Source organism: Diplotaxodon limnothrissa, linkage group LG12 (assembly GCF_057381915.1).
Source record: "Diplotaxodon limnothrissa isolate DT_005_m linkage group LG12, D_limnothrissa_male_GT1.1, whole genome shotgun sequence".
Taxonomy (NCBI): domain Eukaryota; kingdom Metazoa; phylum Chordata; class Actinopteri; order Cichliformes; family Cichlidae; genus Diplotaxodon; species Diplotaxodon limnothrissa.
Genome location: NC_140607.1, coordinates 33197987 through 33224669, shown reverse-complemented (window position 1 = coordinate 33224669; position 26683 = coordinate 33197987). Strand labels below are relative to the sequence as shown.

Genomic DNA, 26683 nt, shown 5'->3' with positions numbered 1-26683 from the left:
TTAAATAACACCTACAAAAAAAAAAATATATATATATATATAAATAATTCTAACAAGTCTTAAAAATTGTAGTCACCCTGCTTTGTTCTTTCCACATAACTGTTAAATTTCTTATCACTCCCACCCCAGCTAGTTTAACGAAGAGTACGAACACCCTATTGCACCATCAGTCTGTGTGTCCTTCTTTCAGCAGAGATGGAAATCTTTAATGATGTTTGAAACAAAGGAACCAATTTTTCAGGCAACTCCAGCAGCAGCAGGCAAGAATCCCAATTTAACCGCTCACAGCGTATCCTGCAGACAGAATCTGTGGGTGAGGCATCACACGAAGTGTCAGAAACATCTGTTCAATTTGCTTTGTGGTCCAGTGGACATTATGCCAAGATCTCAGGGCACACAGCTCTAAAAATGAAGCAGTGATGTGTCTGTCACACTTGATAAAAGCGGGAACAATGATAATCATTCTGAAAGTGGTGGGGAAAAGAAAAATGGAATGAAAAGGAGCTTTGTAAACTGGATACACACACATATGCCACTGAAACATTTAAAATAACAGCAAAAAGGAGCAATTTTGTCTTCTTCTGTCTTCTCACCGAGACAAACTGTTACCACTGCATGTCCTTCGAGGGTAAAAATTCAGGGGAGTTATGACTGGCTCATGACAAGACTGAGGAGTCCAGTCACTGCTGACAAAATAGAGTTCACAGGGATGTGAGAGGAACAGTCTTCAGGCGACACATGTAACATTTCAAACACAAGCCAGCCATAGCCTGCTTCTGCCTATTTGCCATCCTGCCTATAAAAGTTATAAATATAACTAATTAGTCTGCAGCCTTGTTCAGGCCAGCAAAAGGTAGCAGCCTCGTCTTCACACGCATCACCCCATGCCGATGCAGCCTTCTCATGGGATCACATGAGTGCTTAATAAGTGCTAAAATGGACAGGAGCACTATATAAACCCCCTCTGAGTTTTCTGTGTCTCATCACACTTTGCTTTTATCCTTCCCTTGTCCTTTAAGTAGATTTTAATTGCTGGAATTTCACTGATTTAGCCTCAGGAGTTCATAATTTACTGGCTAACTATCATCAGAAGAAATCTGCTGTGTCCTTTTTAAAATCTTCTTTCATTTCTCAAAATATGAGCGAACAGGTCAAAGCAGACACATCGTGTGGGGAGTACAGCAGGGGTGCCCCTTGGTACCCCTTGAGAAAGTGGTGGCATTTGAGCCAGCTTTTCAGTCAGGATGCTGGCCTGCCATCTTTCCTGGAGTCAGGGGATGCTCGCTGGATGGATGTGGACTGGTTGCAGAGGAGTTTGGCAGCCTGCTCCTGGCCAGGGTACATACCCGCTCCGCTGTTTGTGCCCTACATCTCTGGGTCGATGCATCATCCAAGCCAGACGATTAGTAAGTGGAGGGTCATCATGGATGTGGCTCACTTCACCCCCTCAGAGATTTCTCTCAGCATCAGAGATGGATTCCTGGAAGTCAGAGGTATAGAACATTGGCTTACATCTCTGTTAATTAAACAGCTTGAAGAGTTCACTTTATTAACATTGCTAATTACTTTTACACACAGGATAGTCTCGGGTCTTAATGAAGTATTAAAGATCTTATCTAGCTATCAAATATTATCTCAAAGAGTTATTTAAAAATACTTTTCTTATAGTTCACAGGGAAAAAAATCCTTAAAATGAAACACTGATGGAAAAAAGCTGAATGTAACAAAATTAGAAAGCTGCTTAAATAATGTGCTTGGGGAAATTAAAATCACTGCTCTGTGGCAGAAATTAATTTCCGTGTTGAGTGGTTTCTCTATGTTGCTTGATTCCTCTGTGTGTCCTCGCATTCTTCCCCATAAATGGTAATCCGTCCCCAGGGAAGCACGAGGAGAGGCCAGACGAGCATGGATTCATTGCCAGATGTTTTACAAGGAAGTACAGGTATGCAAAGTAAACACTGACAATAACCTGCAGATGATGAAATATGCAGTTTAAGCCATTTAAAACATTAGTCAGCAGCCAAGCATGCACCACTGATGGTATTTTTTCAACAGTACTCAATCTCTCAAATGTTTGCTGAACTGAACATTTAGATATTAGGTACATCTGTTTCAGTATTTACGCTTTGTATGTCATGCCACTGTAAACCTGTTTGTGTCATTATCAGGCTCCCAGTGGAGATGGATGCTACCAAAATCTCATCCACATTTTCTGTGGATGGTTTTCTGAACGTGGAAGCTCCAGTTCCCGAAACTTCTGTCCCTGCTACAATCCCCATTCCCATAAAGGTGCTGATAACTTTAAAGTTGGTTAAAGAAATACTCTATATTTTGATAACTTGCCAAGGGGTGGAAGAAAAGATCAGTACCACTGACATATTTGTCTGGCACATGTAATTCACAATGCTAGAGCGAGTGGGTGGCTTACTCAGATTAGGATGCAGACAGATGTGGAGAAATTCAACATTTCAGGAATTATCTGATGTACTATTTTTTTGTAGATGAGCCACAAAACATGACAACAGTACAATATTTACCACGCAGACATCAGAGAGGTATTGATCTTTTTGATTTGCTCCTAAGAAACGGTTCCTTTAAAATACAGATTTTTATAGACAGTTTCCTAACAATCTTTTCATATTATGTCCAGTTTAATAACTGTCTTGATTTTGCTGGTATTTAGTTTTAGTTTTAGTTTGTTTTTTTTAACATATTTATGCATAAATGCAGGTGATAGTAGAGGATAATGGAGAACCGGAGGTAAAAGATGAGAAAGAAGAAGAGAGCGGGAGAGCACCAGACCACCCAGAGTTTGCTTCCTCAGAGGATCACGGGGAAGGCTGTTCATTAGAAGTCCATAGAGATCAGGCCCAACCTGAAGGTGCCACAGTCGGGCTTCAGCAGCATGATGAGAGGATGAAAACAGAAGAGGAGACCCATGAAAAGCCAGCTGGAGATTCCCCCTCCTCAGTGCCTGAAGGTGACGAAAGCACAGACGGCCTTCAAGATTCTTCTACAAAGCCAGAAACAGTGGAAAGCCAAGAAGGCCCAGACACAGACACATCTAGCATAACTCAGCCTGGGGAACAGGTCCAGAGCCAGCAATTGGAAGCAGCAAATATACAGCAAGAGATCACTGAATAAAAACAATATAATGGTGATAAAGTAATGAAACAGCCAGCACTGCTTGCCTTGCTTAGTCTCACAGATGCATTGTAGTCATTAGATATAACAGCCTCGCTATGGGTGGAGCTCCAATAAAGCACTAGCATGTGAAAACAATAAATAATATGCTGTGTGTCATGTTATTAATGTCTTAATGGTTTTATGTTCTCACAATTATAAAATGCGTCGTTATGTGTGATTTTGAAACTGTTTATCAGCAACAAGGAATCACATTTGTAAGAATCATATTCACAATTACCTCTGAAACTATGTTATCAAGCTGTTTCAGCAAAGTGGTTTTGACACTAATCAGGTGCTATATGTTTGCACAGCTGTGCATTAGTCAATTCAACGTGAATTACTTGCTTAAGGGAAAAAAAAGAAAAACCGGTGTGACTCCAGTATTGCTGCTGCCATGGCAACAGCATAATTGAAGTCCATGATTATAATACCAATAAATGCAACACTTCATGTGAGCTTACACATCGCACACAGCGGTGACTTTGGAAAGCCGAAACAGTCCAAGCCTTTTGTTGTTTCCACCGCGTGACTCCAGATTGGAAACTTTTTCAATTCAAACCGATCATCCCTCTTGATTCCAATGCACAGGGAAGATTACATTATTTTGCATCACACAACGGGCAATGGAACGGCCCCAGTCTTTTTTTTTTTTTTACACTCGCATTCAAAGGCTCTGGCAGGGCTGCCTCAATGAGTTCAGCCCATTCTGCAGCACACAGCGATGCCAGTCTCACCCAGCACTAAGCCCTCCGCTAATCTGCTGCCCAATTCCTTCTTTTATCCAACAATAACACCACAGGCTCTCTGGAGCCCTGGAACGGGTCCCTCGAGTGGCACAGTTCTCAATGTAAGACACAGATGTTAAGACACACTGGGCGATTGGCTGGACATGTTTATTGCATCAGTCAATACAAAGACATCAACAGAAAAGAAGGCAGTCTGTCCTCTCCAACAATCATGCAGCCATCATCCTTAATGCTCAAATAGAAAAGAAAATTTCAAACCATATTGCAAAATGCAGAACATTTCAGATTAAGATTTATAATGAATTGGCACTATTATATTTACAATACACTGTGAAATAATATTATATATTGTGTGCATTAATGCAGAAAATTGACCTTCTGGATACACAGAAATATAATATTACCTTTATTTCTTGTCAATTTCAATGACATCATGTTAAATAAAAAAACCTATAGAAACTGAAGGAAGGAAAGGCGAACGAAAGAACAAAAATATATGCTGGAAAGGCTGCTACACTTAAAACTTCACTTTTATATGATTTTCTTTGATTCTAAAGTTTTAAAAATTGAATTGAGCCCGACTGAAAGGAAATCAAAAAGCAGTCACATTTGGCCTTCTACAATTTTTATTAAAAACTCTGCCATGGGCAAATTGTTTACCTGAAAAGAAACAGCCAAATTATTTCATAATTACACCTGTTAATTACTTAAAAAAAGGGACTATTGGACTATTCTGGAAAATTCATAAGCATCTATTTGTTAATGGGAAAATGACACTTTTCATCATTGTCTGAGCTTGTAAAAATAGATTTTCCAACAGAAAAAACAAATGCCTGGTTTAACTTTAATCTGGACATCAAATACCTCCAGGTGTCAAACAACATGAGGCTAGAGGCAACACATTTCACATCAAACTGGTAACTGATTGTCCAGAATGATGTGTTTAGACCATAGGAGCCATCTGGGGCTTGGAGGCTTCCACCTCCTGCTTTTCACCACCTTGGGATCCCTCGTCGCTGAAAAGGTAATATGGAGGTGTCTGCCGAGCTTCGATGATGAGGACGCCCTCAGGAGACAAAGAGGCGAAGACTGTCAGGGGGTCCACGTCTGTGGGGATCCTGATGAGACAGAAGAGAAGAAAAAGTATAGTTTGATTGTTTTAATGTAATTGATTAGAAGAAGTTTACTTGGTCAGGATCATTTTTACGCTGTTGTGTGTTCAGTGTGTTTTTAAGTGTGCGTCGGAGAAAACTGAGAAGAGCAATGATGAGAAACAGCCTAGAGAAAGAGTTCACTTCCTACCTGGAGGTCATGCAAAACTCTAATGTGAGATTTCCTTGTGTAAGAACGAGTAGTGTTGAATGCTGGAGGTTTTTATTGATAACTAATCAAAACTCCTAAACAACCCTCAGTCGAATTATTTTGGCACTTTATATCTAGGTGAGACAAAAAAGGACTTGAAATGAGTCACCCTGTGCACCTTGGATAGCTTTTATTCTAACTCACAAAAAGAAACAGGAGAAATCTCCCTTCAAAAATAAGATATTCTTCAAAAATCCCCCATCTCTGTCACAGAGAGGAAAACAAACACACACACACTCGATCCAGGTGTAGCGTTCCCAGGAAACGAAGCTTCGATATCAGTTAATGAGACTGCCTTACTCGAGTCTGTCTGCAGAATTTTAACACCTGTAAATTTCTGACTGTGTATACTTTCCTAATCTGCAGCTCACATCCAGGTAACAGCTGATTTTGTGTCAAGCATTTTTTTTCTCCTGGCTGTTTGCTTTATTTTTTGACACCTCTCATACAGAAAATGTTAGATTTTCCAAAGTATAGTGGGATAATTGGTTTCCAAAACCTGCAGGAGGATAGAAAGTGTTGAGGGGAAAATAAGCCCGAGTTACTATGTGCAAGGATGTCATTGTTTAAAACTTCATATTCATATAGAATGATAGTATTCTCATCAGCTTAAAACAACATTCACACTTGGTAAGTAAGTTATTTAAATCCTATTGTAAAGAAAAAAGAAAATAGGCAGCTCATTTTTGACTGAAGGTACTCTGAAAACTGGGGGTTGGGGGAGATCTCTGTTCTTTGTCAGTGTGGCCAAATATGGTTATTGGAGGGTTTCTGTGCGGGCAGCCAAGTGTTTCAGGGAGTTAATATAAACACAAGACTGGTATGTTCAGAGGATGAGACTTGTGGCCCTCCCCTCCATTTAATTAGAGAGGACCCTCTACTGACTTACCACTCCACTGTGAAATACAAGTCAGAATACACTCAGGAACCTCACAGACGCACACAGGCTGAGAGGTCAAGTCACATCTATTAATATACGCAGCTCAGTGTGTCACTGAGCTTTAAAGTTACCTTTTAATAACAACTCTGAAGCTTGAGCTCACTAACCCATAAGTAGCAACACCAGAAAACCAAAAATGAGACCAGGCACAAAAACACAAAAATCCAGGGTTGCCAATAGAAAAACGGAACAGATGAATATAAGCAGACAATAACATGAATATCATAATACAGTATCCTGTGGTGGAATTATACTAAATTCAATTTAGATTTAGAAGACAAACAATTGGTATAAAGAGATAAAAGTGCAAGGGGAAAGGGAACGTGGAGTCAGCTGGGACAGCAAACAGAGACTCAGAGTTTTAAAGACAAACAGAACTTATGTTGCATGCTGTGTGTGTACTGGATGATATCAACACTCATGTCAAACATTTTCATTCAGCATATTCTTAAAAAAAGTGGATCTTGGGCCTGTCAACTCCCTCTAATTCAGGTAATAATTCAAAAAGGATTTCAGAAAGGTTTGTGTAAGCCAGTATTAAGTGTGCAACCTTGAATAATTTTAATAATTTTAAATGTATCTTTGCCCCTTCTGACAAAGTCAAATAACTCAGTTGGTCCATTACGTGGGACTCCAGCAGAAACCTTATCTTTCCAGCTCGGGGAGTTTATTTAACTTTGGCAAGAGTACAGTTTATCTCAAGCATTGATTCTGTAAAGCTGCCAAAAAAACTAGGCAATATGCTTCCCCCCTGCAGAGATTCGGAGACACAGAGAGACGAGTGAGACCTGGCACAGTGAGCGTGGGTGTTCATGAGGTGTGTGTGTGTAGCACATATAACCCTTTCCTCCATCCCACACACTACACATTTCAGCTAAGTCAGCCTAGCAGTATTACCGGTATTTGTCTTTTGAGAATAGAAGCAAACAGAAAAAAAGAGATTACTGAATAACAAAACATTCACACTTTCACAGACAAACAGAGCAAGGTTGTTGTTTTGCAGCTGAGCTACATGACCTCAAAGTTATCTTTGTCCCCAGGGCTGATTTAACAACATTTTTAGTTAATAACTTACAAATTTCTCAGTTTGGAGAGCAGAAGAAGTCACCCTTGAGTTCTCAGTAAGCTTAAGCTAAGCTGTCTAGTCACTTATTTATCGAGAACATGTGCTATGCCCTATACTGTATTAACTTCTTGCATTTATTCACCGCAGTTGTCTCATGTAACATTTACTAGTTTTTTGTTTTGTTTCCAGTGTTTTGTGTCACAATTGAGGACCAAGAAGCAAAACTCCTGTAATCTTTGTATCTTTTCTTACTGTTACATCTGAATGCCGTTCTGTGCTCCTTCCTTCTTGTTTTTGTTTCACAAGCCCAAGCAACAAGCAACTGTTCCTCAGTGTCACCTGATAAGCATTAAAAAAAGCAAACCCTCCGACTATCTCAATTTCCCTCAGCCAGCAGACTCTGTGGGGGTTTTGTCTCCCCACACTGAAGTATCTGTTCCTACTAAATCCTTGTCTTAATAATTGTAAAACCTGGCTTAATTCATTTGTGTACATGTCGCTACATCCTGAGGGTTGAAACAATACGCATACCCTTCTTTTTCTCTTGCCATTGGACTCTAGCCCCTTGAATCAAAACTTGTGTAATGTGATTGAGACCAATCCTCTGTTTTTTGTCTGCATCTCAAACACTCCAACGCCATCAAAGTTAAAAGTGCATTTTTACAATTTCAAAAGAAGATGGAATTTTTTTTAAGCAAAAGAGTTCAAAGCACACTATGATGTAAATTTCTACCATACTTGACTTTCTGCCATTTTAATTTAATGGAAAATTCTTTTTTACAGGTCAAATTCTTTTCTCAAGCTTTGTCAAAACGGGCACATGTGGTCTTCAGAATAAGTCTCAGATGGAGTTAGATTTTTGGGGGGTATAGAAATTTGGGACAATAGAAATCAATGCCAAGTTTCTGCCAAACAGAAAGTGAGCCCATTGACATCTGGAATGTCTAGCCTTCCATGTATCCCGTCCATGTAGTCCAAACTGCATAAATTCATGGCAAAGTTTTAAGGTAGCCCCAAAATCTTTCTGTCAGCTGTATTATTATTATTTTGGGAGGAGCTAAACTGCTTCTTGGTGCAACTTCTTTGAAGTTATTATTATTATTATTATTATTACAAAAGACTTTAGGTATGAGATACCTTTTTCTCGTAACAAAGCAAGATTAAAAAAAAACAAACAAACGTTTTTTGCTCTGAATTTTTCATATTGGAGTGCAAACAGAAGCAGCAGGCAGATAAATATCTGCATTTTGTACCTTTATCTTACATTATACAGAAAGAAAGGTTTAGTTACTACCTACTTTGCAGACAAGGATGTTAAATATAAAGAATAGTTACAATTGGCTTACCCGCTGTAAAATGCAGCATACAGGCTGCTGCAAATCATAATAATCCACACAAAACTTTAGTGCCACTAAACACAGCATATGTACGAGAAGAGCCAAAATAAGAAGGTTGTAGCACTTCAAGTGACATCAACAACCAATCAAATCTCGAGACAGAAGAATGTGTCTACCATGCTAACTCTCTCTCTTCCTCCTTTTCATTCTCATATAGCCCGTGTATTTGTGTATCGAGGACAGTTATTTATATTTGACCCATTGACACCACCAGTCACTCCTGTTCTCTGTATAGTCAGCCTGTCCCGTATATTCAGCTGAGGAGCCCAGGTGTGATCTGAAGGCATTCCAATTAAAAATATTGTGATATGAACAGTGAGGGGCTTGAGCACCTGCTTATTAATTAGCCAGTATGAAATTAGTAGAACTGGACTGACGTGCCAGTGAGATGGTGATTCGCACTGACGATTATCGCTTCCGTTTGAAGTCTTTCCACTGCCCAATTAAATGGGCAAAGGCTTAGAGGCAGGCAGCATGTGGAAACTATTGTGTTGCTCATTTGGGTTGGATTAGTTACCATATGAATAGTCTCTGTAAGAGACTCCTGCTTTGCACTGATGCTGCTTTGTCTATGTAAAACCTACTTTAGGATTCTAGTCATGTTTGGTGTTTTGACTGGAGAGTTCAACATAACATTTAAAACGAGGAATGCAGAATTCACCTTGACAGGTAAAACATTCAATTATACATGCAGGACGTTTTCATGTTGTTCAACAAGCGAATACTTCTGCATGTATCTACATACTCCTCCACTTATGAACTTCGTATAACATTGGTCGAGCATTTCTTCGGCTTATCTCCCTCCAATTAGTTCTCATTGATTAAAGGCATTTTTCTCCATGATTCTCAAACTACATGAAGATCTGTGCTGTAATGGACTATTTAATATGAAAACCATGCAAGCAAGCAAGCTAACTGTCATGTTCTCAACCATTTGTCCAATTTAGCTGTTATAGGCAGAGGCGGGGTACACTTAAGACATGTCGCCCATAACTTTACATACATACAGTGGTTCATTTTCAAATCTGTAATTAGAGAAAAGGTAGAAATAAAAGTGCAGAAGAGGGACAAAAGTACCAAAGAAAACAGAAAGTCGGGATAAAACTTTAGTACAAGCTAATATTTAATACTAAATTACCTTCTATCTTTTTTTTTCTCTATGAGCCAACTATGCGTTATCTTTCTGGCTGTAGTTTTGTGGTGTTTATAGAACAATGTTTCAATCCCAGTTAAACCTGGCACAGTCAAGTAATACTGAGGCACTTTCCACAGATTTCTGAAGGAAAGGAGGCTTTATCTTTTTTCAGAAATCAGCATTAGGGAGCTTCAGGGTCAGAAATCTGATGGATAAGTAGCTTGTGGCTTTAAAGAGCACCAGTTCTGCTTTTCTTTATTTTTATGTCCTTCACACTGTTACAATCTGTTCTTATTAAATATATCCAAAGATGAAATCACAGGTAATCCCTAAGAAGAAAAAGCTCCAGCTCCTGCTGTAAAGTCCTGGCTCTATTTTATGCAACACAAAAGATATCTGTAATAAATATTTATCTGAGGAATGCAGCTCTGACTGTGAGCACAGAAGCCCCACTCACCTCCTGTTCAATCCTGCGGTAAATGAGGCGCAGCCAATCAGAAGAAAAATGGCTTAAAGGCAGGTTACTTTAAAGGGAAATGAACTTGTTTTAAACAGTAAACTGGGGGAGCGACACTTACACCCACTAAATGGTAAATATAAAATGTGGAGTTTCTGTTTAATTATTTCCTGTTTTATTTTGGAATCATTGATACTTGTCTCTTGCTGTCACTTTTGTTTTCTCTACGTAGTATCCCTCCTTGTGTTAGTGTCACCTGTGCTGTATTTGTTATTTCCTTTATATTTTGAAATTTCTGGTTGCCAGGTAGTTCCACTCCCATGCTTTCTTCTGTTTCACACCCTTTTTGTGCCACGCATGTGTTCAGCCAGTAAATAGTCTCATCAGTGTGCATAAATGCAGATGAAGTTGTCACATTGTTCCAGACAATAGGTCTTAATTTTTAGTGTCTTAGTCTTCCTGAGATTTTTCTTGTTTCTTTGTGCCCAGCCTTCTGTTTTTGGACTTTGACTTTTGACTGATCTACAATACTGTTTGTCTTGCTGCCTGCTCCATTTTGCATGATGCCTGTTTTTGGATTGAAGATTTGATTTTGACTTTGCATTATATCCTGGGCTTGGTTCTCCCTCGTGTGGAATTGGAAGTGAGCGTAACATTTCGTTTAAAACTATAAGATTTTTGTGCTTCCTTCTTGTGTTTGAGCTGTCAGTGGTTCATTCAAGGAGTGACTGTAATATGTAAATAAGTAAAAGCCAGAAAAAAATATTTTGTGTACGAGAGTTTTGTTCTATTATTTTGTCCACTGGTTACTGACCACCCTATCTTTGCAATTGATTTGTTGTGTAAGTTTCATTTCAAGCTTATTTACACAATGCCAATCCACAACAACAGCTATTTCTTACATTATAAAACAGAGAGCTTAATTTACACAGTAAATTGCAGAAAGGTACGAGTAAGTTTTTGCCAGTGCAAAAACATCACTATGCTAATAATTCTATTTGTCCAAAGTCATTAAAGAAAATTGTCCCATAATCATAACAGCTAACAACAAACAGCTTTGCTGTTAACATTGCACTGGGCTGTATTAGTAAGTATAATGTCTAAAATGCAATGCATTTCACTTTCACATATTCTATAGTCATTATTTGTTGTGAAATATTTCAAAATGCTTTTTATTTTCATTTAGATGATTCCAGTTTATAGCTCCTGAAAAGCAGAAATCCATATCTCAAATTATTAGAATTATTTCTAAGATAAAAATCTGGGGTTCAGGTCAGGAGAGTTCTCTGTATCATAACAATATTTACATTTTATGACATGCACTAGTATGTGGCCATATATAATGAAAACTGGAGCCTTTTTCCATCCATTATGAGCACCAGCACAGGAAAACAAAATGATAATGGTGCAGCTCAAGAATTATACTTACTGTATCTTCTTTGTGAAATTCTTTGTCACTATTCCACCTTCTTCCTGTTTCTCTTCGTGCTTTCCTGTTTGGGAAAAGGAGTGAACACAACTTCAGAAATGATGTAGTCTGACGTTGCGCAATGATTAGGCAAGGTCATGCATTATAAATGTCTCTGTCACCAGTTCAAATGGACACAGCTCATAAAGAGTCCACCCATCACCTTTGACTTCTTAGATCTTTAGTATGGTGTAAATAAAAAAAGGTGTTGATATAACTGAGCTCAAAGCTTGGCACACATCGTGCAGTTTTCCATTGCTCATTCCTTCCAGAATGTTTGCTTTGTGATTGCAATGAACTTGTTGACATGATTTCTCTTTCTTCCTCTTTAGCTGTTTCCTAAAATGATTCCCCAGCAGAGAGACTAATGTTAGAGAGAACATATAACCCTAAAAAGCACCTCTTCCATCTTCTCCTTCACTGTTTATGGCCAGTCTGTTTGTCAGCCTTAGCAAGCAGCTGCTCCTGGACTGCTAAATGTCAATGCCGCTGCCAGCAGCATGGCCTGCCCCACCCCTCGACCCCTTTGTATACCCGACAGGCTCGACTATGTCCTATCCTATACCCCCGCAGTGACGTTTCTAGCTGCTCAAAGTGCTGGACTCCAGAGATCGAGGCTAGAACATGTGATGCTCTGGAGAGAAGTGAGCTACGATCAGCAGTGATGTCATGGGATAATTATGAAAACTTCATCCTGACTTAAGAAGTACAATCGGTCCCCTGATTAAAGATTTAGTCAGGGGAGTAGTCCAACAAGGCCCTCATTTATGTGTTTCTTACGACAGAGATTATAGATTCCAGATGTGTAATACATCATGTTCTTGGAGGAGATTGGTGTTTTTATGTAACAGATACAATTTTCTGTCAATACAAATATCAAGAGCTTGGGTATAGTTTTCTTATTTGCAGATAGAGGATACAGCTTTTTGTGCTACTTATGAAGAAATTTTATGAAACATCTGATAGGATAAGATAATGACGTTATACTTTTCGAGCCATTACTCAGTGCCATAATTTAGTAACACTAGGAGAAATTAGGTAAACTTGACAGACACACAAAACGCAGTAATTTAGACTTTTCTATGAGCTGGTTGCAGGAATCGACTGTGCTGAGGTAATTTTATTGTGTCAAGGTCAATGCATATTGTATGTAGTTTAAGGTTGGCCAATCTAATCAAATGCAGATCAGACCACAGGTCACAGTACTAATTTAGAGCTCTATTTAACAATGTTTCTCACATTATTCATTTTAGTCTCGGTTCTTCAGTATGTTTAGTGTATTTCTTGTTTACTTACTATTAAGTATTATTGAGTATATACTCATATATTAATATTCCATTAGAGCAGATTTGATCAAAAAGACTTTTTCCGTGCCTTCCAAATCATGAAATATAAGCAAATGTCCTTTGCATGGGTGATTTAATTTACTGCTGTATAATCTGTAAAAGTTAGAGCTATGATTTCATAGCTCTTTGCAACATTAATTTTATTATACAGTAACTCACTCATTTAAATTGTAATGAGTCTTTTAGTTTGCAATATAAGAAGCACGGCCACTTTGACTGATAGGTGGATCCTAACAAAGGGAACTGTAGTTAGACGCTGCCTACAAGGCTCCAGCCAAGCCAATTCAAGCCTTTTGTAGCATTTTTTACATAAGTATCTGAAAAATGACAAGCCTTACTATGTGGCTACAGATGCTCTAAAAAGTCTGTTTTCCCATTTTAGTGTGTGACATTTTTTGTGTGTCACTACTTGCACTAATACAGCAAAGCATCCTGCTAACAAAAACAGGCAAATTAGCAGATAAAATAAAAAAAATTCTTATCTCAAATTGGGCAAAGCCTTTTAATAAGTTCTACATATTATGGATTAATTAATAATTATTAATATTAAGAATCTATTACCAACTTAGTCGTCCAATCTATCATATAAGTACGGTCACTTACTTATACGGCCACCAATAATAATCGTAAAATGCTAAAAATCTGGATTAAATTATGGGACTTCACAAGCCAATGTTCATCTCTTTTCTCTTGAACTTCTCTTGAGCAACCAACAACAAGGAGATATAAATAGAAACTAATTTTAGGCATTTGAACAAAACACATGTGCTGACATTTTCTTGCTGGGGACACGCGATCTCTCCCTTATGCGTTGCATTTCAGGTTTCAGTGAATCTGATGGACTGCAAAGTTGCTTGGAGTTACTTTACAGACCACCAGTGTGGGTCTCTAAGACCAGATATTCTAATTTAACTCAAATATAAAAAACCCCCCAAAGATCTGCGTTAAAATGCAGCTACACTGTACTTTTCCAGACAATATTTGTGTTCAGCTTGGCTTTCTTTTAATCTTTGCCTCCTCTTTCAGTAAACTTTGAACATGCTTACATGTTAAAAAGACTAGTTCATTCATGTACTGAACACCTCTAACTTGCTTGTATTACATTCACAGTCACACTTCTTGATCACGATGAGTCACCATGACAGACAGCCCCAACATGGCGCTGAGTGAATGACCCAACTGGCATACCAACAATGTGTTTAAAAAAAAAGCCTCGGAGCTGTGGGGCCGCTGTCCTCTGTGGCCTCCTCAGTCCTGGGTATCCCTGGAATTCAGCTGTCTCTTGAAACACTGAGTTAAGAAAGCAATTTGTAGAACTCACTCCAGTAATCAGTGACTGAGGAGGAACATGACAACATCAGAGACACAACCTACCCGAGAACTGTGGGTAAAAGTGAGGCCCTATTTCCAGAACATTCTCTCTCTGGTGTTTAGTGACAGTGAGCAACTCTTCTTATTGTAAACAGAGACTGTTGTCATGGCCTTGCCTTAAATCTAAATTGAGCTCATGGGTGGCTGTGGGAGTGATTCTCCAAGAATCCAAAACAGGTGTCTGAGCTTGAGGATCTGCCTGCCTTGAAGTCCCAGTCACCCAAATCTGTCCCACTCTTCCATATCGAGACTCATTAATTCTGAGGCCATATCATACCACTGAGGCTTTTTCACTGTACTGTGTCAGTCATGGTGCTGAAGGGAAAGATCAGATATTTCATGACCAGATTACAAAAAGGAATTTCAGATATACTGTCTTTAAGTTTTCTTTAAACTGAATACTGATTTTCTCTTTGATTTGGTTGCATTGCTATGACTTTACATGATGCTTGGTCTTTACAAATAAAAACACTTTGCATAGTCTCATGAAACCCTGGAATGTTAAATTAGTAGATGAACAGGCATGCTTTTACTTCATTTTAAACATGCAAGAATGATTTGCTGTACTTCAACTGTAAGCATCTATACAACACAAGAAATGAAAGTTATAATGGAAAAAAAATAAAATAATTTCTCTTAAAGAAGACAGTATTACTTCAGGCTGCTAGTGGCAGGTGTACTTATGAAGATATGTGCTTTCACAAGTACATGGCACTCTATTTGTGATATTTATATTTAATAATAGGCTTTAAACATAACGTTTTGACCTGCTAATTCAGGTCTAAAGGAATTTAGAAGCATGTTATTAAATGTGTCATATAAATAGAACTGACTACCACAGTGATATACTGCATTTTGATATCAGCGTGTCATTGATGAGACATCAAATTTCCCCAGAAGGTTTTTTTTTTTTTTTTTTTTTTTAAATGATTCGTTTAAAGCTGTTATCCTCATTGAACTTCTTCTTCCAGGAAAAGCGTCTAATTTTCATTTCTCCAATCATACTCCAACTCACCTGACACTTCTACAAATCCGTCTCTCGTTTTTACGTGCAACTCTTCTGGTTTGAAGCTGTGGACGTTCACGCAGACTTTCCAGGGTTCCCCACAAGTAGTGGTGGGTGAACTCCGGGAGGAGGGCTCGCCGTATCTGCTGGTATACAGCTGGGGGCCTCCCGTGGTCTGACGCGGGGGAAAACCTGTGCGTAAACTGCTGCTAAAGGGCGAGGAGCTGAGACGCGTGCTTAGCCGGCCCGGACGAGCCCACCCCGGCCAGTCCATCGACAGATCATCGGGGAAAGGTGGCATCCCAAATTCATCTTCCATAAACCGAGACGCTAACTGATCCCTGAAAGGAGACTGGTCTCTGAATGGAGACTGATCAATGAATGGCGATTCTCCAAATGGATCTCTGGGAAACCTCTGTCGGTTTCCCGTCGTGTAAAAGTCTCCCTCTGCCATATCCACTTGAGTTCAAATCCAGTAATGAAGTTCTGGTATTCGTGCAAAATGAAAAAAATAAAAATAAAAAGTGACTCTCTCTCTATGAGGAAAACTTTATATTGTTTGGGTTAGGCACATCACCATTACTCAATAAGACATTTGTTGATCCAAAAACAAACTTCGAAGTGGTCTCCGAGTTTCTTGAACTGATCTCATTTCTTCTGGCGCTTGATTTTATACCTCGTAGCAGATGAGTCTGCACTGAACAAGTGTCCGGAAAGTGCTGGGAGGATCTGGAGAAAGCGCGCTGTAAAAAATATCCATTAAAGTAGTAATACCAAATCTTAAAATCACAAGACAAAAACACTGTAACAAAACACAATGATTTTCTATTCGCAATATTTATGCTTTTTAGAATTTGTTTTAGCATTCACATACGCGTTCAGGCGTAAGTTAAGAAAAAATATGGCTTGTTGATGTGACGATTTTCTTTTACAGTGGGCGCGCAACAGCTGATCAAGGCCAAGCCTACTCTTTACCAAACTAAGTTGCAGAGGCCACATGTCACTCATGCAGTTTGAGCTCCCTGGTGACTCACAGACTTTTTAATAGAAAGTAACGCAGAGCTTCGCGTCAAACGCACTGATGTCACGGTACAGATAAAACAAAACAGCTAAGAGCTCGACTTGTGATTATGAAATCTGTTTACTGATCCGAGCGTATTGATTTTTTTTTCTTTTTGAACGTAAAACAAGACTGCAATCATCATCATTCAGAACACAATTTTATATAGCTTTTTCTGAACACAGTCAAAAGGAAATTTCATGGGGTCATAGAGGGGGCGATTCAATTTCAAGGTGACATTACAATGTAGAGTTCACACTGACGCAAGATAAAACGTGACAGTATGAAAAATATGCTTTTTCGGTATGCTCGTTCATGTGAAAAACGGGGAGAATATGCATAATTTTACAATAACATAGAATCACTATTGCTATATGAGCTTGTTATTGAAATTCTTAAAATAGCAAAATACATGATCAAAGGGACCTTAAGCACAAAGACAGCTAGAGTCTGTTGACTGATGCATATCGTCTTCTTTTTCCTCTTAAACTGGTTGATACATTTTATCTATAACATCCAAGGAGGCTCCAATCACATTCTCTAAACAAAATAGTCACACCCTTCGTATAATTTATACAATGCAGATGCATATTTACACCACATATACAAAATAATTTTGCACAAGAACTGATGTAAACTTTACATTGAGAAATGGGGGGGGGGGGGGGGGGGGGCATTGCCCTGGGTGCCCATCTAGAAAAATCTGTCAACTTGACTGCACAAATCTTCCCATGGCTCCTAGTCAACACTGCTTGTCACGAGTCATCATCAGTTTATAGTTTATGAATGAGTTCTGTGCCAAGTTCCTTCCTCTTCCTGCCTCATATTTCCCTCATTCCTCCAATTTAGATGACATTCAGGGAAATAAGCTGAGAGTATTGAGTGCATAGAGAGCAGTCTGTCAGGCCTGGAGCAGTTACGCAGACAGGATGATGGATTTGAAATGATTGAGAAATATAACTCTTAATCATAAGCCAAGGCAGCTTCAAACTTTTTTTTTGCAGATTGAAACTATGGAGTTGGATCACCCTCAAAATTAACTTTGAAGAAATCTTTTGATACCTTAGGAGATGCAAACGCGAAATGAGAACATTGCCACGCTCATGTCTGTGACATAGTGATCAGCTGCTGGTTAGCAGGAAATAGGTATGTGATTCTATCCAAAGGCAACACATTCAACCTACTACAAGCTTTAATACCCACTAATTAACAGTTTTCTTTGTTTTGCAGTAACCTTGGAGTGCATAGCTTTACTTCAGTCAGGCCACAGACTCAAGCTCAGACACAATCCCAGCAAATGCACTGATCTCTTTGCCAGCCCACATCAGCCTTATCTGACACCTTTCAACACATCCAATTAGCTTACAGTATGTTTAACTTGTTTTAGTCTGTGCACATTTGCTGCATACCTGCAAGCTACTTTGCAACCCACCCTAGCTCCTCCTCTCATGCTGTTTCTGACTAATCAGTGTCACCCCTAATGTGAACCCTGTTGTGTGCTTCTGGTCTCATCTTTTTCTGTTTTGACACAAAAAGACAGCGAGTTCCCAGAACAGAGTCGTGCCTAGAAATATAAATTACTGCAGATGGAAAGTTTTCTTTTGATCATTTGCTAGTTTTTAAAAATGTGAATTACTGTATAAAATGTAAGTTGGTAATTAGCAGGCTTCAACTATGGTGAAAAATTTGTTACCTTTGGTTAGTTTGGCTTTCCAGTGTTTTTAATAAGTTAGGCTCTATCTTCTAGCTGTGGTGTTATATTTAGGAAACAGACTTGAGCGTGGTATTGATCTTTAAACTCTTGACAAGAAAGCAGATGAGCATATTTTACAAGAATGTCATATTTGTGCTTTAAAAATACACAAAAGATAAAAAGCTTAGACAGTGAGGATAATATTCCACCATTTCATCCAGTCTGTGTTGAACAATATGTATGAGCCGGATTATAATTTACAACAAAATCAGTTACAGCAGTGTCATAAAAACTACAAAGTGACAGTGTTGCATAGAAAGACTGACTACTACTGGGAGTTACAATGAAACAATAAATATTAGACAAGTAATAAATATGTATAGTGCTGCACAACTCAAAACTAGACCTTCTGTTGAGTAACAACTCAAAAATATAATGGTTTATGGGTTTATTCCAGTGGTGCAGCAAGAACACAATTTTCCAAATAAACTGGGAATGTGTGCTGTTTGCAAATTTAGACTAATTTTCAGCAAAGTACAGCTTTTCTCTGTGCCTAATTAAAAAAAACGACCTAGCAAATAAAGTCAGAGACTATTCCCTACATGAACATAGCTACAAATGTGATCTGCTTTGGAGCACAAAAAAAGTTCATCATCTTATATTTAAAACATCCTTTTCTCAAAACAAATTCATCAGATGTTTTGTCAAAAGAATCTCCCCTTGTTTCGATCGCTCTCTGTTATACTACATGGACTGACATTTCAATTGTTTTCCACTTGATCAGAGGATGAATTAATTTGACATTTGAGCTGACAGCCAGTTTGCTTGCTGTCAGGAGGCGGAAACATGTTTGTCCTCCACCTTGTGAAGTGTTGAGATCAGAGCGACAAACCCTCTCTTTATTCCTGATAACAATCCCTGTGAAATCATTTGTAAGTGGATCAAACGGCTCAAATGTTACCTCTATGCTTCATCTATTAGTGCAAAAACTAGGACACAGGTATGCTAAATGCTTGATGTCATGTTAAACATTAGTTACATGTTAACCATATGCACTGTGCACTTGCATATGGCTAAAACATATATTGCAATTCAAAATCAAAATGGGAATGAGGTAATTTCAGTGCTTGTTGAACCCATTACTAAGCTGCATTATGTGCCATAAATTATGAAATAAATAACAGCCTGTTAAAGCATTTGCAAAAATAAATTAAAGTGAAATGTACAGACATCTGGAAAGAAATATATAGAACAGGGATGTTAGGTGACTAAATTCATTAATAATGTTTCTTATATGCAGCTTGCATTGTAAATATCTAGGAGATGAACAGTCTCAGGCCATTGTGAGTGCAGATGCAAAGGATGCAATACAAAAACAAAAGAGACAAAAAGACATTCGGTCTCCTAGCTGTCTGTGGGCAGAGTGAACAAGACTGCTTCAATGGTGGTTGGCCCACTGCTAGGACATTTCCACTCAAGCATCAAAGCTGAGCACTGAGACACACACAGTTGATTGCACTGACAGCCTCTGTCCTCGTTCTCAACGGGAACCACAACTGCAGATTTGGTCTCCTAATGTTGAGAAACCTAGTGCCTGGTTTTGTTCCGTTTGTTCAACGAACCACGGCTCCGGCTGCGACTGCGGCTCCCAAAGACTGAGTTCCACGATGAACTGCGGCTGTAGCTCCGGTAGGAGGAGTAGCTGTGGCTCTGGCTCCTGCTCCTGCTGCGGCTGATGCTGTACAGAGGGCTGCGGCTGCGGCTGCGAGTGAAGAGGCTGCTCCAGGATGACACGCTGGTGCACCGACTGCTAGAGGATGGGCTTGGTCGGAAGTAAGGAATGGGTCGCTTCCTGGCACTAATGAGAGCCAAAAATATAAGTGATGTAACAAGGTAAACAAAACATTGTGTCTCTTTAATCTCCCAACTTCACTAACCCCCATCTGAGACATTCAGACTTCAGCGGAAAGCCAGTATCATCATCAAGGACCCATTGCACCCTGGACACTCGCTTCCCCCCCATTCCCTTTGGTAAATGCTACAGCTCCATCAGGTCAAAGACAAACAGACTCAATAGGAGCGTCTACCCATGCTTCTACCCAACATGCCCTACCTCCACCCTGATTGAAAGTTAACTGTGCTGTCAACACTCATGGACACTTGCACTCTACTTATCTATATACAGTATTCATTACAGCATTTATTTATTAACAGTACTCATTACAGTATAATACAATCAACATTCCTACCTCTATTTATATAACTGTACAGTAGCAGCCAGCATTCCTACCCCTGTGCAATACCACCAATCACATCGCACCTTATACTGCACTGATCCTACTCCTTACACTGTAGATATATTCATATGTTTTGTTTCTGTATATAATGTGTGCATTACCTCTTAAGCTTATTTTTATCTTTATTTATCTCATTCTCCTATCCAAATAATGTGGAATGTAAAAACCTACAGCTGCAAATGAAGAGATGCCAAACTGTGTTTCATTGTTCTGGTAACAGTGACAATGAAGATCTAAATGATCTTATGTCATCTTAATAACCCAGAAGATAATTTGTAATTGTTGTGTATACAGTTTGATGTGTTGCCCCTAGTGGCCAAAAGCTAACATGCTTAAGGTCAGCAGAATGACTGAAACCCAAGATAACTGGGTCTTCATTATTTATTGTCCCACTATGTTCACATGGTACTCAAGCATGGACTAACCTAGACTTGATAAAGTGATGTAGAGACAAGACATAACCGAACCATAACTTTATTCATAATTTAAAAAACAAACAAACATTTATTTGTATTGGCAGCCCACCATGTGCCTCCACCTAGACTCAGTCACCCTGTAGGCACTGTATCCACATCATTTTCCAGTGCTGACCAAACCCTTATAATCCTTTGGTTATAGCATTTGTTATGTGTTCAGACCATAATAACAGTCTCTCGTTGATTTCTACATGGGCACACTTTTAAAAATTTTAATTAAAATCTTCAAAAATATGGAAATCTTATATGATCGTCACCAACTCATTCACTGCAGGGATAGGAGTGTCCAAAACATTCATAGCCTTTAAAACAATGAAACGATAACTAAACACTATTAACATTTAGTTATAATAATTACATTGTGCTATTTCTGTGGCTGTTTCTGAGTGTCTTTTTTCTCCAAGTAAAAGAAGTGTCATGTTAAAGTCATGGTCAACTTTCTCCTTTCTTTTAAATTTCAGATTTCCTTCTGTCACCATCTGTTTCTTTAGCCCCTGTGGTGGCTTCTGAGCCAACACTTGTCTCATCCTCAGGCTAAATGCCATTTCAAGGTACATAGCTCATCAACACGGGTGAAAGATTTCAGGTTGGGAACTTGTCCAACCGAGGGGGTGGAGGGTGGGACCAGCAGTACATTTTTGCTGCCTTTAGGCATAAAACTGTACATTGTACTATAAATAACCAGGCCAGTAGAGCTGTACCTTGTGATTCGCCGTGCTTCCAGATGGCTTGGTGAGTCTCTCCTCCTTTTCTTCATAGGAGAGTAGGATTTGCGTCTTCGCCTTTTCCCACTAACTTTATGTGTATGCTTCGCATCTGTCTCTCTGGAGCTAGCTGTTCTTTTTCTGTCTCGCAGTCTGGGAAGCAGACATAACATAGTGAAAATTTAATTAACAACAATGTCAATATATGTTTATTCCCATGCATTGCAAATGAGGACTCATTAGTATTTGAAACATGTAGTGAAGTTCACCTGTCGGGACTGTAACTCGAGTAGCTTCCTCTTCGCCTCAGATCAGCTGAATTACTCATTGAGCGTGAATATGAGCTACAGTGACAAAATGAGGAAAAATTCTATTGAAGATTACTGACATTTCTGCAAAATAAAATAACAAGTGACGTACTATGGAAACATAAAACCTGCAAGATGAAAGCGAGGGGCTTCGAGAGTAGCGTCCAGAGTATCTGGAACTCCCTGAGGATCTGCTCCTGCTCCTGCTGCTAGATGACCGGGTTTTTGGTCGCCCTTGAGACAAGTCGCTCCTCCTCTCTGAGCAGCTTGATGTCTTTGGGGATCTCACAACCTCTAGCCGACACCCCAAGGTTATCTGCTCTCTTTAAAAGAAATACATTAAGATGTTTCACAACTTTGAGTGAAGAAACCAACTGTGTATCCAAGGTTGGGTTTAAATAAATGCTTCCCTTTATTCTCCACTCATCAGATTAAAGATTCAAAGGAGGAAACAGAGCATATAAACAGCAGCTAAACAAGCTTGAATTCATTCAGATGGATGATTTATTGAGAACAAAAAAAATTACCTCTTGCCATTTCCACTGAAAAGGGTTGCAGACAAACCGTCTTCCCCGTAAGGTTTGCACAAGGAAGCATAGCTGGTCACAGAGTTTCCTGAATCAGAGACATTGTCTCTCTCAGTGAACTTTAGCTTCCCTGGCGAGGCCACACGTTGACAGCTGTTGCTCTTGTTGTCAAGAGTGACACTCCCCTGAGAAACACCAGTTTTGCTCGATGGCGGCGAAGATGTGTCATTCCCAGAATCGTAATCATGTGGACCTACAGTCTGGCTCGTTAAATGCTGAGACCCATTTCCATGTAAAATCTCACTTGCAGGTTTTGACGACAAAGTCTGCAAAGAGACAAACAGGCTGCAGCTTAAAGCCAGGTGTGAACTGATACATGAAACCTGCTACCTGCTTTGATGCACTGTGAATACTCTAGTACAAAGGCACATATTCCCTTGAAAACACAGTGAAGAGATTTCTTTCTTTTTTCTTGGGACAGAAAGCTTTGAAAGATAAAGACATGCAAATTTGAAGCATGCGATTAACCTCGAAAGAAAGTCTGAACTCAACTAAAGTCAAAGAAATCAACAAGAAAACAGTTTTTAAGGAAAGTCTAAACTAAAACAATTATATGAAAGGAACAACAAAAAGCAGAAAAGAAAGAGAAAAACTATGTGTGAAAAGATCTACTGGCTCTACCTCGAGTAAAGAGAAGAAGAGTAAATAATAGACCCCATTGAAAAGCCTCATTTAAAGAACACTGAACAAACATCACAAAAATGGGTATTATGTAGAAATGAAAAGGATTGCAGACAAAGAGGGATCCCATCAGTCTAACTAAGAAAGCCCTCAGAAAAGGACAGATGACTGTGCTCTTTCTCCTGTAAGAAGTAAATAATTAGCCTGCACCGACCTACAAGTAAATCCCTAAATCTGCTGATAACATCCACTTACCAATCAAGATTTCCTCCTTAAGTAGGTAAGGTGTAAAAAAAAAGGGAAGAGCGGGCAACATAAGTGCATCATTAGAGTCGTAAATTGCAAGAAAAAGACAATAACCCTCTCTTCAAAACCCAGAGCTAGTTAGCCTTATATCGGCACTTTTTTTTTGTTTCTTCAGTGTTGTTTTAAAGTTTTGGAGAGCGAAACTAGTTACCTTTTTGATTAACTGACCTCTCAATTTCAAATTTTAGTTTTTCCTTAATTGCAAAAAGTCCACAGATGGATAAAAGTAGTGACCTCTTAACAGTGACAGTTAACTAAGCTTTGATTCTGACTCCAAAACACGTGTAAGAGGTTAAGCCAGCCTCTTCTCCCAAAGGTTTCCCATTATCAAGTCTACAGTCAACACAGCAGACCGACCCTGAGGGAAATTTAAGCAAATCTTTGTCCATCTACAATCCTCTTTAACATTTGCAGTGGCACATAATCTGTGTATACTCAGGGGTAAAAGATTTCACTTACAGAAGTACATATTTAAACAAACACATTCTTCATGGCACCTCAAGATATTCTGACAAGGCTGACGTCAAGTAAACATTTAATCTCACATTCTGGCATAAAGTTCTTTTGTGCTTTTCTTTCAGGTTGGTGCCTCAAACACACTACACACTTTCAAAATATAAAACCAATTCACCACATGAACATATGGTGACATATTTTAAAATCAACCACACTCTTTTTTTTTTTTATCCACTCATACCTACCTGTCCCTTTATGGATTGCTTTTTTGGGGGGGAAGAAATAATAAGCAAAGATCATTCTGCATTACCTTTTGGATTATGTGCCTTTATTCACAAGATCAAACTCCATAAATAAACCTTATGCAAACACTTTAAAGCAAGGCTACCCCCTCAGCGACCAACTGTAAAGTCCTTCTGAGAGACTGTGGGAAATTGAATGCCAGGCATAATTCGATATATGGATTAATTTATTGAATTTCAATTAAAACCCTGTGGTGTTTAATTAAAAACATCCGTCTGTGCAATTAGCATAATTTAAGGATTGCTGGAGAGAAATTAAATATATTTTATGCTCCAATAAACCAGAGACAATGGGGTTTTAGGACATAGCTGCATGTATGAGGCTGCTGGAAGAAACAAAAGAACAACAAAAAAACAAAAGAGGAAACTCAAATTTTAAAATTGAAAATCTGCCTTCTAAAAAATGCTTTAAGGATGTGTTTTTTGTTGGTTTGACACTAGAACCACTGAAATGATTTGCTCGAAATAAAAAAAATGTAGTTTTCTGCAGAGGGTTGATGGGAACAAAAGCTGTCATCTTAATTTAAACTCCCGAATAAATGTAACTAGTGAGAGGTCATAGACCAAATTGTAAACACACACCTGCAACTGAATCTTATTCAACCCTTAAAACATTTATGGTTTGCACACAATCCCTTTGTTGGATGTCAATGCAGGAAGCAGGTTGCCCCTAGCTAATGAGTAATATCCCCTCTTACACTGTCCCTAACCCTTAAGTGCTATGTGCTAACTCGAAAAAGCTGCACTCTCATGCATTTTTGATGCCATTAGACCAGAAACAATTGCACGCTGCTTTCAGATAATGGTTTAAGGCAATGTCAGTAACTTCTGTTCATTTGGAACAAAAAACACATCATTATTATCCTGTGCAGCACGTCAGTGTTACTCCTCTTGTTTGTCAGCGAAAAAGTAAAAACGCACAGCTTTAAGGTAGGAGACTGGTTATTATTTTTTTACATCACTGAATTTAGCCTGTTATCAAAGTTCAGCCCATTCTCAATCCCAAAAAAACAACACTTTTATCAAAGCCCCTCAGAGATACACAAAAGGTGTCCTCTGGCACTATGCTAATAGTGAGAGATCTCTCACTCCCACCTTATATATGAATGCTTACAGACCTCTTAACAATACATTTAAATGCAGTAATTGGTATTTTTAAATGTGCCAGTAAGATTTAAAGCCAAACCATAGTGTTTTTCCCAGTCAGCTTCAAATCAGTGTTTACAACTAACCAGTGAGAGAAATAAACCTAATGAGCAAGTGAAAACGAGGAAAACAGACTCTATACCTAAACTTCCTGAACAGGACACAAACTGCAGTCCCCTGGCTAACCATCCTGTGACTTACTACTCGACTTTACTTTTAAAGAAGACTCATCTCTGGGCATCTAATTACCACAATTCACGCATCGAAAGACACCAATAGCATTTAACACAACGGCAGTATTTGACACACCGGGATGAGAAAGCTTTTCAAGTGTCTGCTTACTGATGCTGCAGGCCAGAGGGGAATAAGAATTTGCAGTTACAGTGTCAGTTTATTCCGATATTTACGGTAGTATATTGACTGTAGCATGATTTCTCAACAGAAGGAGAAATAAGCCTTAAAATACCCAAATCACACTGTTTATCCAACGTGTTTTGCCAACTGTAATGTAGCGGGGACTCTACCGCCCAGTAATCATATCAGTTTTTAAAGCAGAGAAACAAGAGCTGACAAAATCGCTGAAAAAGAAGAAACCACTAACCACTAACTAAGATTTAGGCCATGTAATGTTTTGTTCAATTTGGTAAATGTTGACGCCTTTGAGGATTGTGAAGAGGGTTTAGCTGAATAAAATATGCTGTGTTTCAACTGGATATAGATGTAAGATTTTGTTCTAAAAATACAGACGTGCTGTTTTTTAATGGCCTATGTAAAAATACTTTCAGAATTGAAAGTAAATTGCCAAACGCAGCCGTCTCACTGTAGGCATTTCAGGTTGCCTGAAAATAAGCCATTTGACATGGCAATAACTGAGAAATGAAACTGAACCAGTGGCAGCACTATGAGAGTCCTAAAGAGTACTTACGGTGCCAGCAGAGAGGATGGAGCGATATTTTGGAGCCATTTTACACACTGATTTGGTTGTAGGTCTCCACTTCATGTCTGTGTAGTTGAGCACTGCATTGGTTTCCTGTCCTACAGCTGCCAGGTCTCCAAATGCTTGATGAACCACAGATTTTTGCAGATGGTGTCTGTGAGAAAATGCTGCATTTAGTTTTCATCATGACAGAGATGATTGTGTTATATTAGAGCCAATTTTGCACTTCAGAGAATGGGATAAAAGGTAACGTCGGAAAAATATCAGACTTTATTTCAGCTACGTTTTGTGCCATTTAGTAATCATAGAG

General features: G+C 38.9%; 3 protein-coding genes across 3 annotated transcripts in view; 1 reads left to right on the top strand and 2 right to left on the bottom strand.

The window, feature by feature from the left end:
- The first annotated feature begins 1138 nt into the window (after positions 1-1138).
- Positions 1139-3144, top strand: LOC146621688 (heat shock protein beta-1). Its single transcript, XM_085368720.1, has 4 exons — positions 1139-1493; positions 1879-1942; positions 2169-2289; positions 2731-3144. The coding sequence occupies exons 1-4, from the start codon at positions 1139-1141 to the stop codon at positions 3142-3144; spliced, it is 954 nt and encodes a 317-aa protein (XP_085224846.1).
- A 921-nt stretch (positions 3145-4065) lies between these two features.
- On the bottom strand, positions 4066-16201 carry hspb8 (heat shock protein family B (small) member 8). The gene is made up of 3 exons (XM_085367496.1): positions 15490-16201; positions 11719-11782; positions 4066-5050 (listed from the first exon to the last, which is right to left on the bottom strand). The coding sequence occupies exons 1-3, from the start codon at positions 15932-15934 to the stop codon at positions 4876-4878; spliced, it is 684 nt and encodes a 227-aa protein (XP_085223622.1). The 5' UTR covers positions 15935-16201; the 3' UTR covers positions 4066-4875.
- A 3619-nt stretch (positions 16202-19820) lies between these two features.
- Positions 19821-26683, bottom strand: part of srrm4 (serine/arginine repetitive matrix 4) — a 70247-nt gene continuing 63384 nt past the window's right edge. The window contains exons 9-14 of the mRNA XM_085368719.1: positions 26362-26527; positions 22546-22871; positions 22147-22341; positions 21980-22054; positions 21708-21863; positions 19821-20091 (exon numbers count right to left, since the gene is read on the bottom strand). Coding sequence (XP_085224845.1) covers positions 19821-20091; positions 21708-21863; positions 21980-22054; positions 22147-22341; positions 22546-22871; positions 26362-26527 — 1189 coding nt within the window. The remainder of the gene's footprint in view (positions 20092-21707; positions 21864-21979; positions 22055-22146; positions 22342-22545; positions 22872-26361; positions 26528-26683) is intronic.

What these genes read in the sequence shown, in the direction of transcription:
- LOC146621688 (XM_085368720.1), top strand. Translation starts at nt 1,139, where the DNA reads ATGAGCGAACAGGTCAAAGCAGACACATCGTGTGGGGAGTACAGCAGG. An exon ending in TGTTTTACAAGGAAGTACAG is followed by an intron (nt 1,943 to 2,168) that starts GTATGCAAAGTA and finishes TGTCATTATCAG; the next exon opens with GCTCCCAGTGGAGATGGATG. An exon ending in CAATCCCCATTCCCATAAAG is followed by an intron (nt 2,290 to 2,730) that starts GTGCTGATAACT and finishes GCATAAATGCAG; the next exon opens with GTGATAGTAGAGGATAATGG.
- hspb8 (XM_085367496.1), bottom strand. Translation starts at nt 15,934, where the DNA reads ATGGCAGAGGGAGACTTTTACACGACGGGAAACCGACAGAGGTTTCCC. An exon ending in CGGATTTGTAGAAGTGTCAG is followed by an intron (nt 11,783 to 15,489) that starts GTGAGTTGGAGT and finishes TTTCCCAAACAG; the next exon opens with GAAAGCACGAAGAGAAACAG. An exon ending in AATTTCACAAAGAAGATACA is followed by an intron (nt 5,051 to 11,718) that starts GTAAGTATAATT and finishes CTGTCTCATCAG; the next exon opens with GATCCCCACAGACGTGGACC.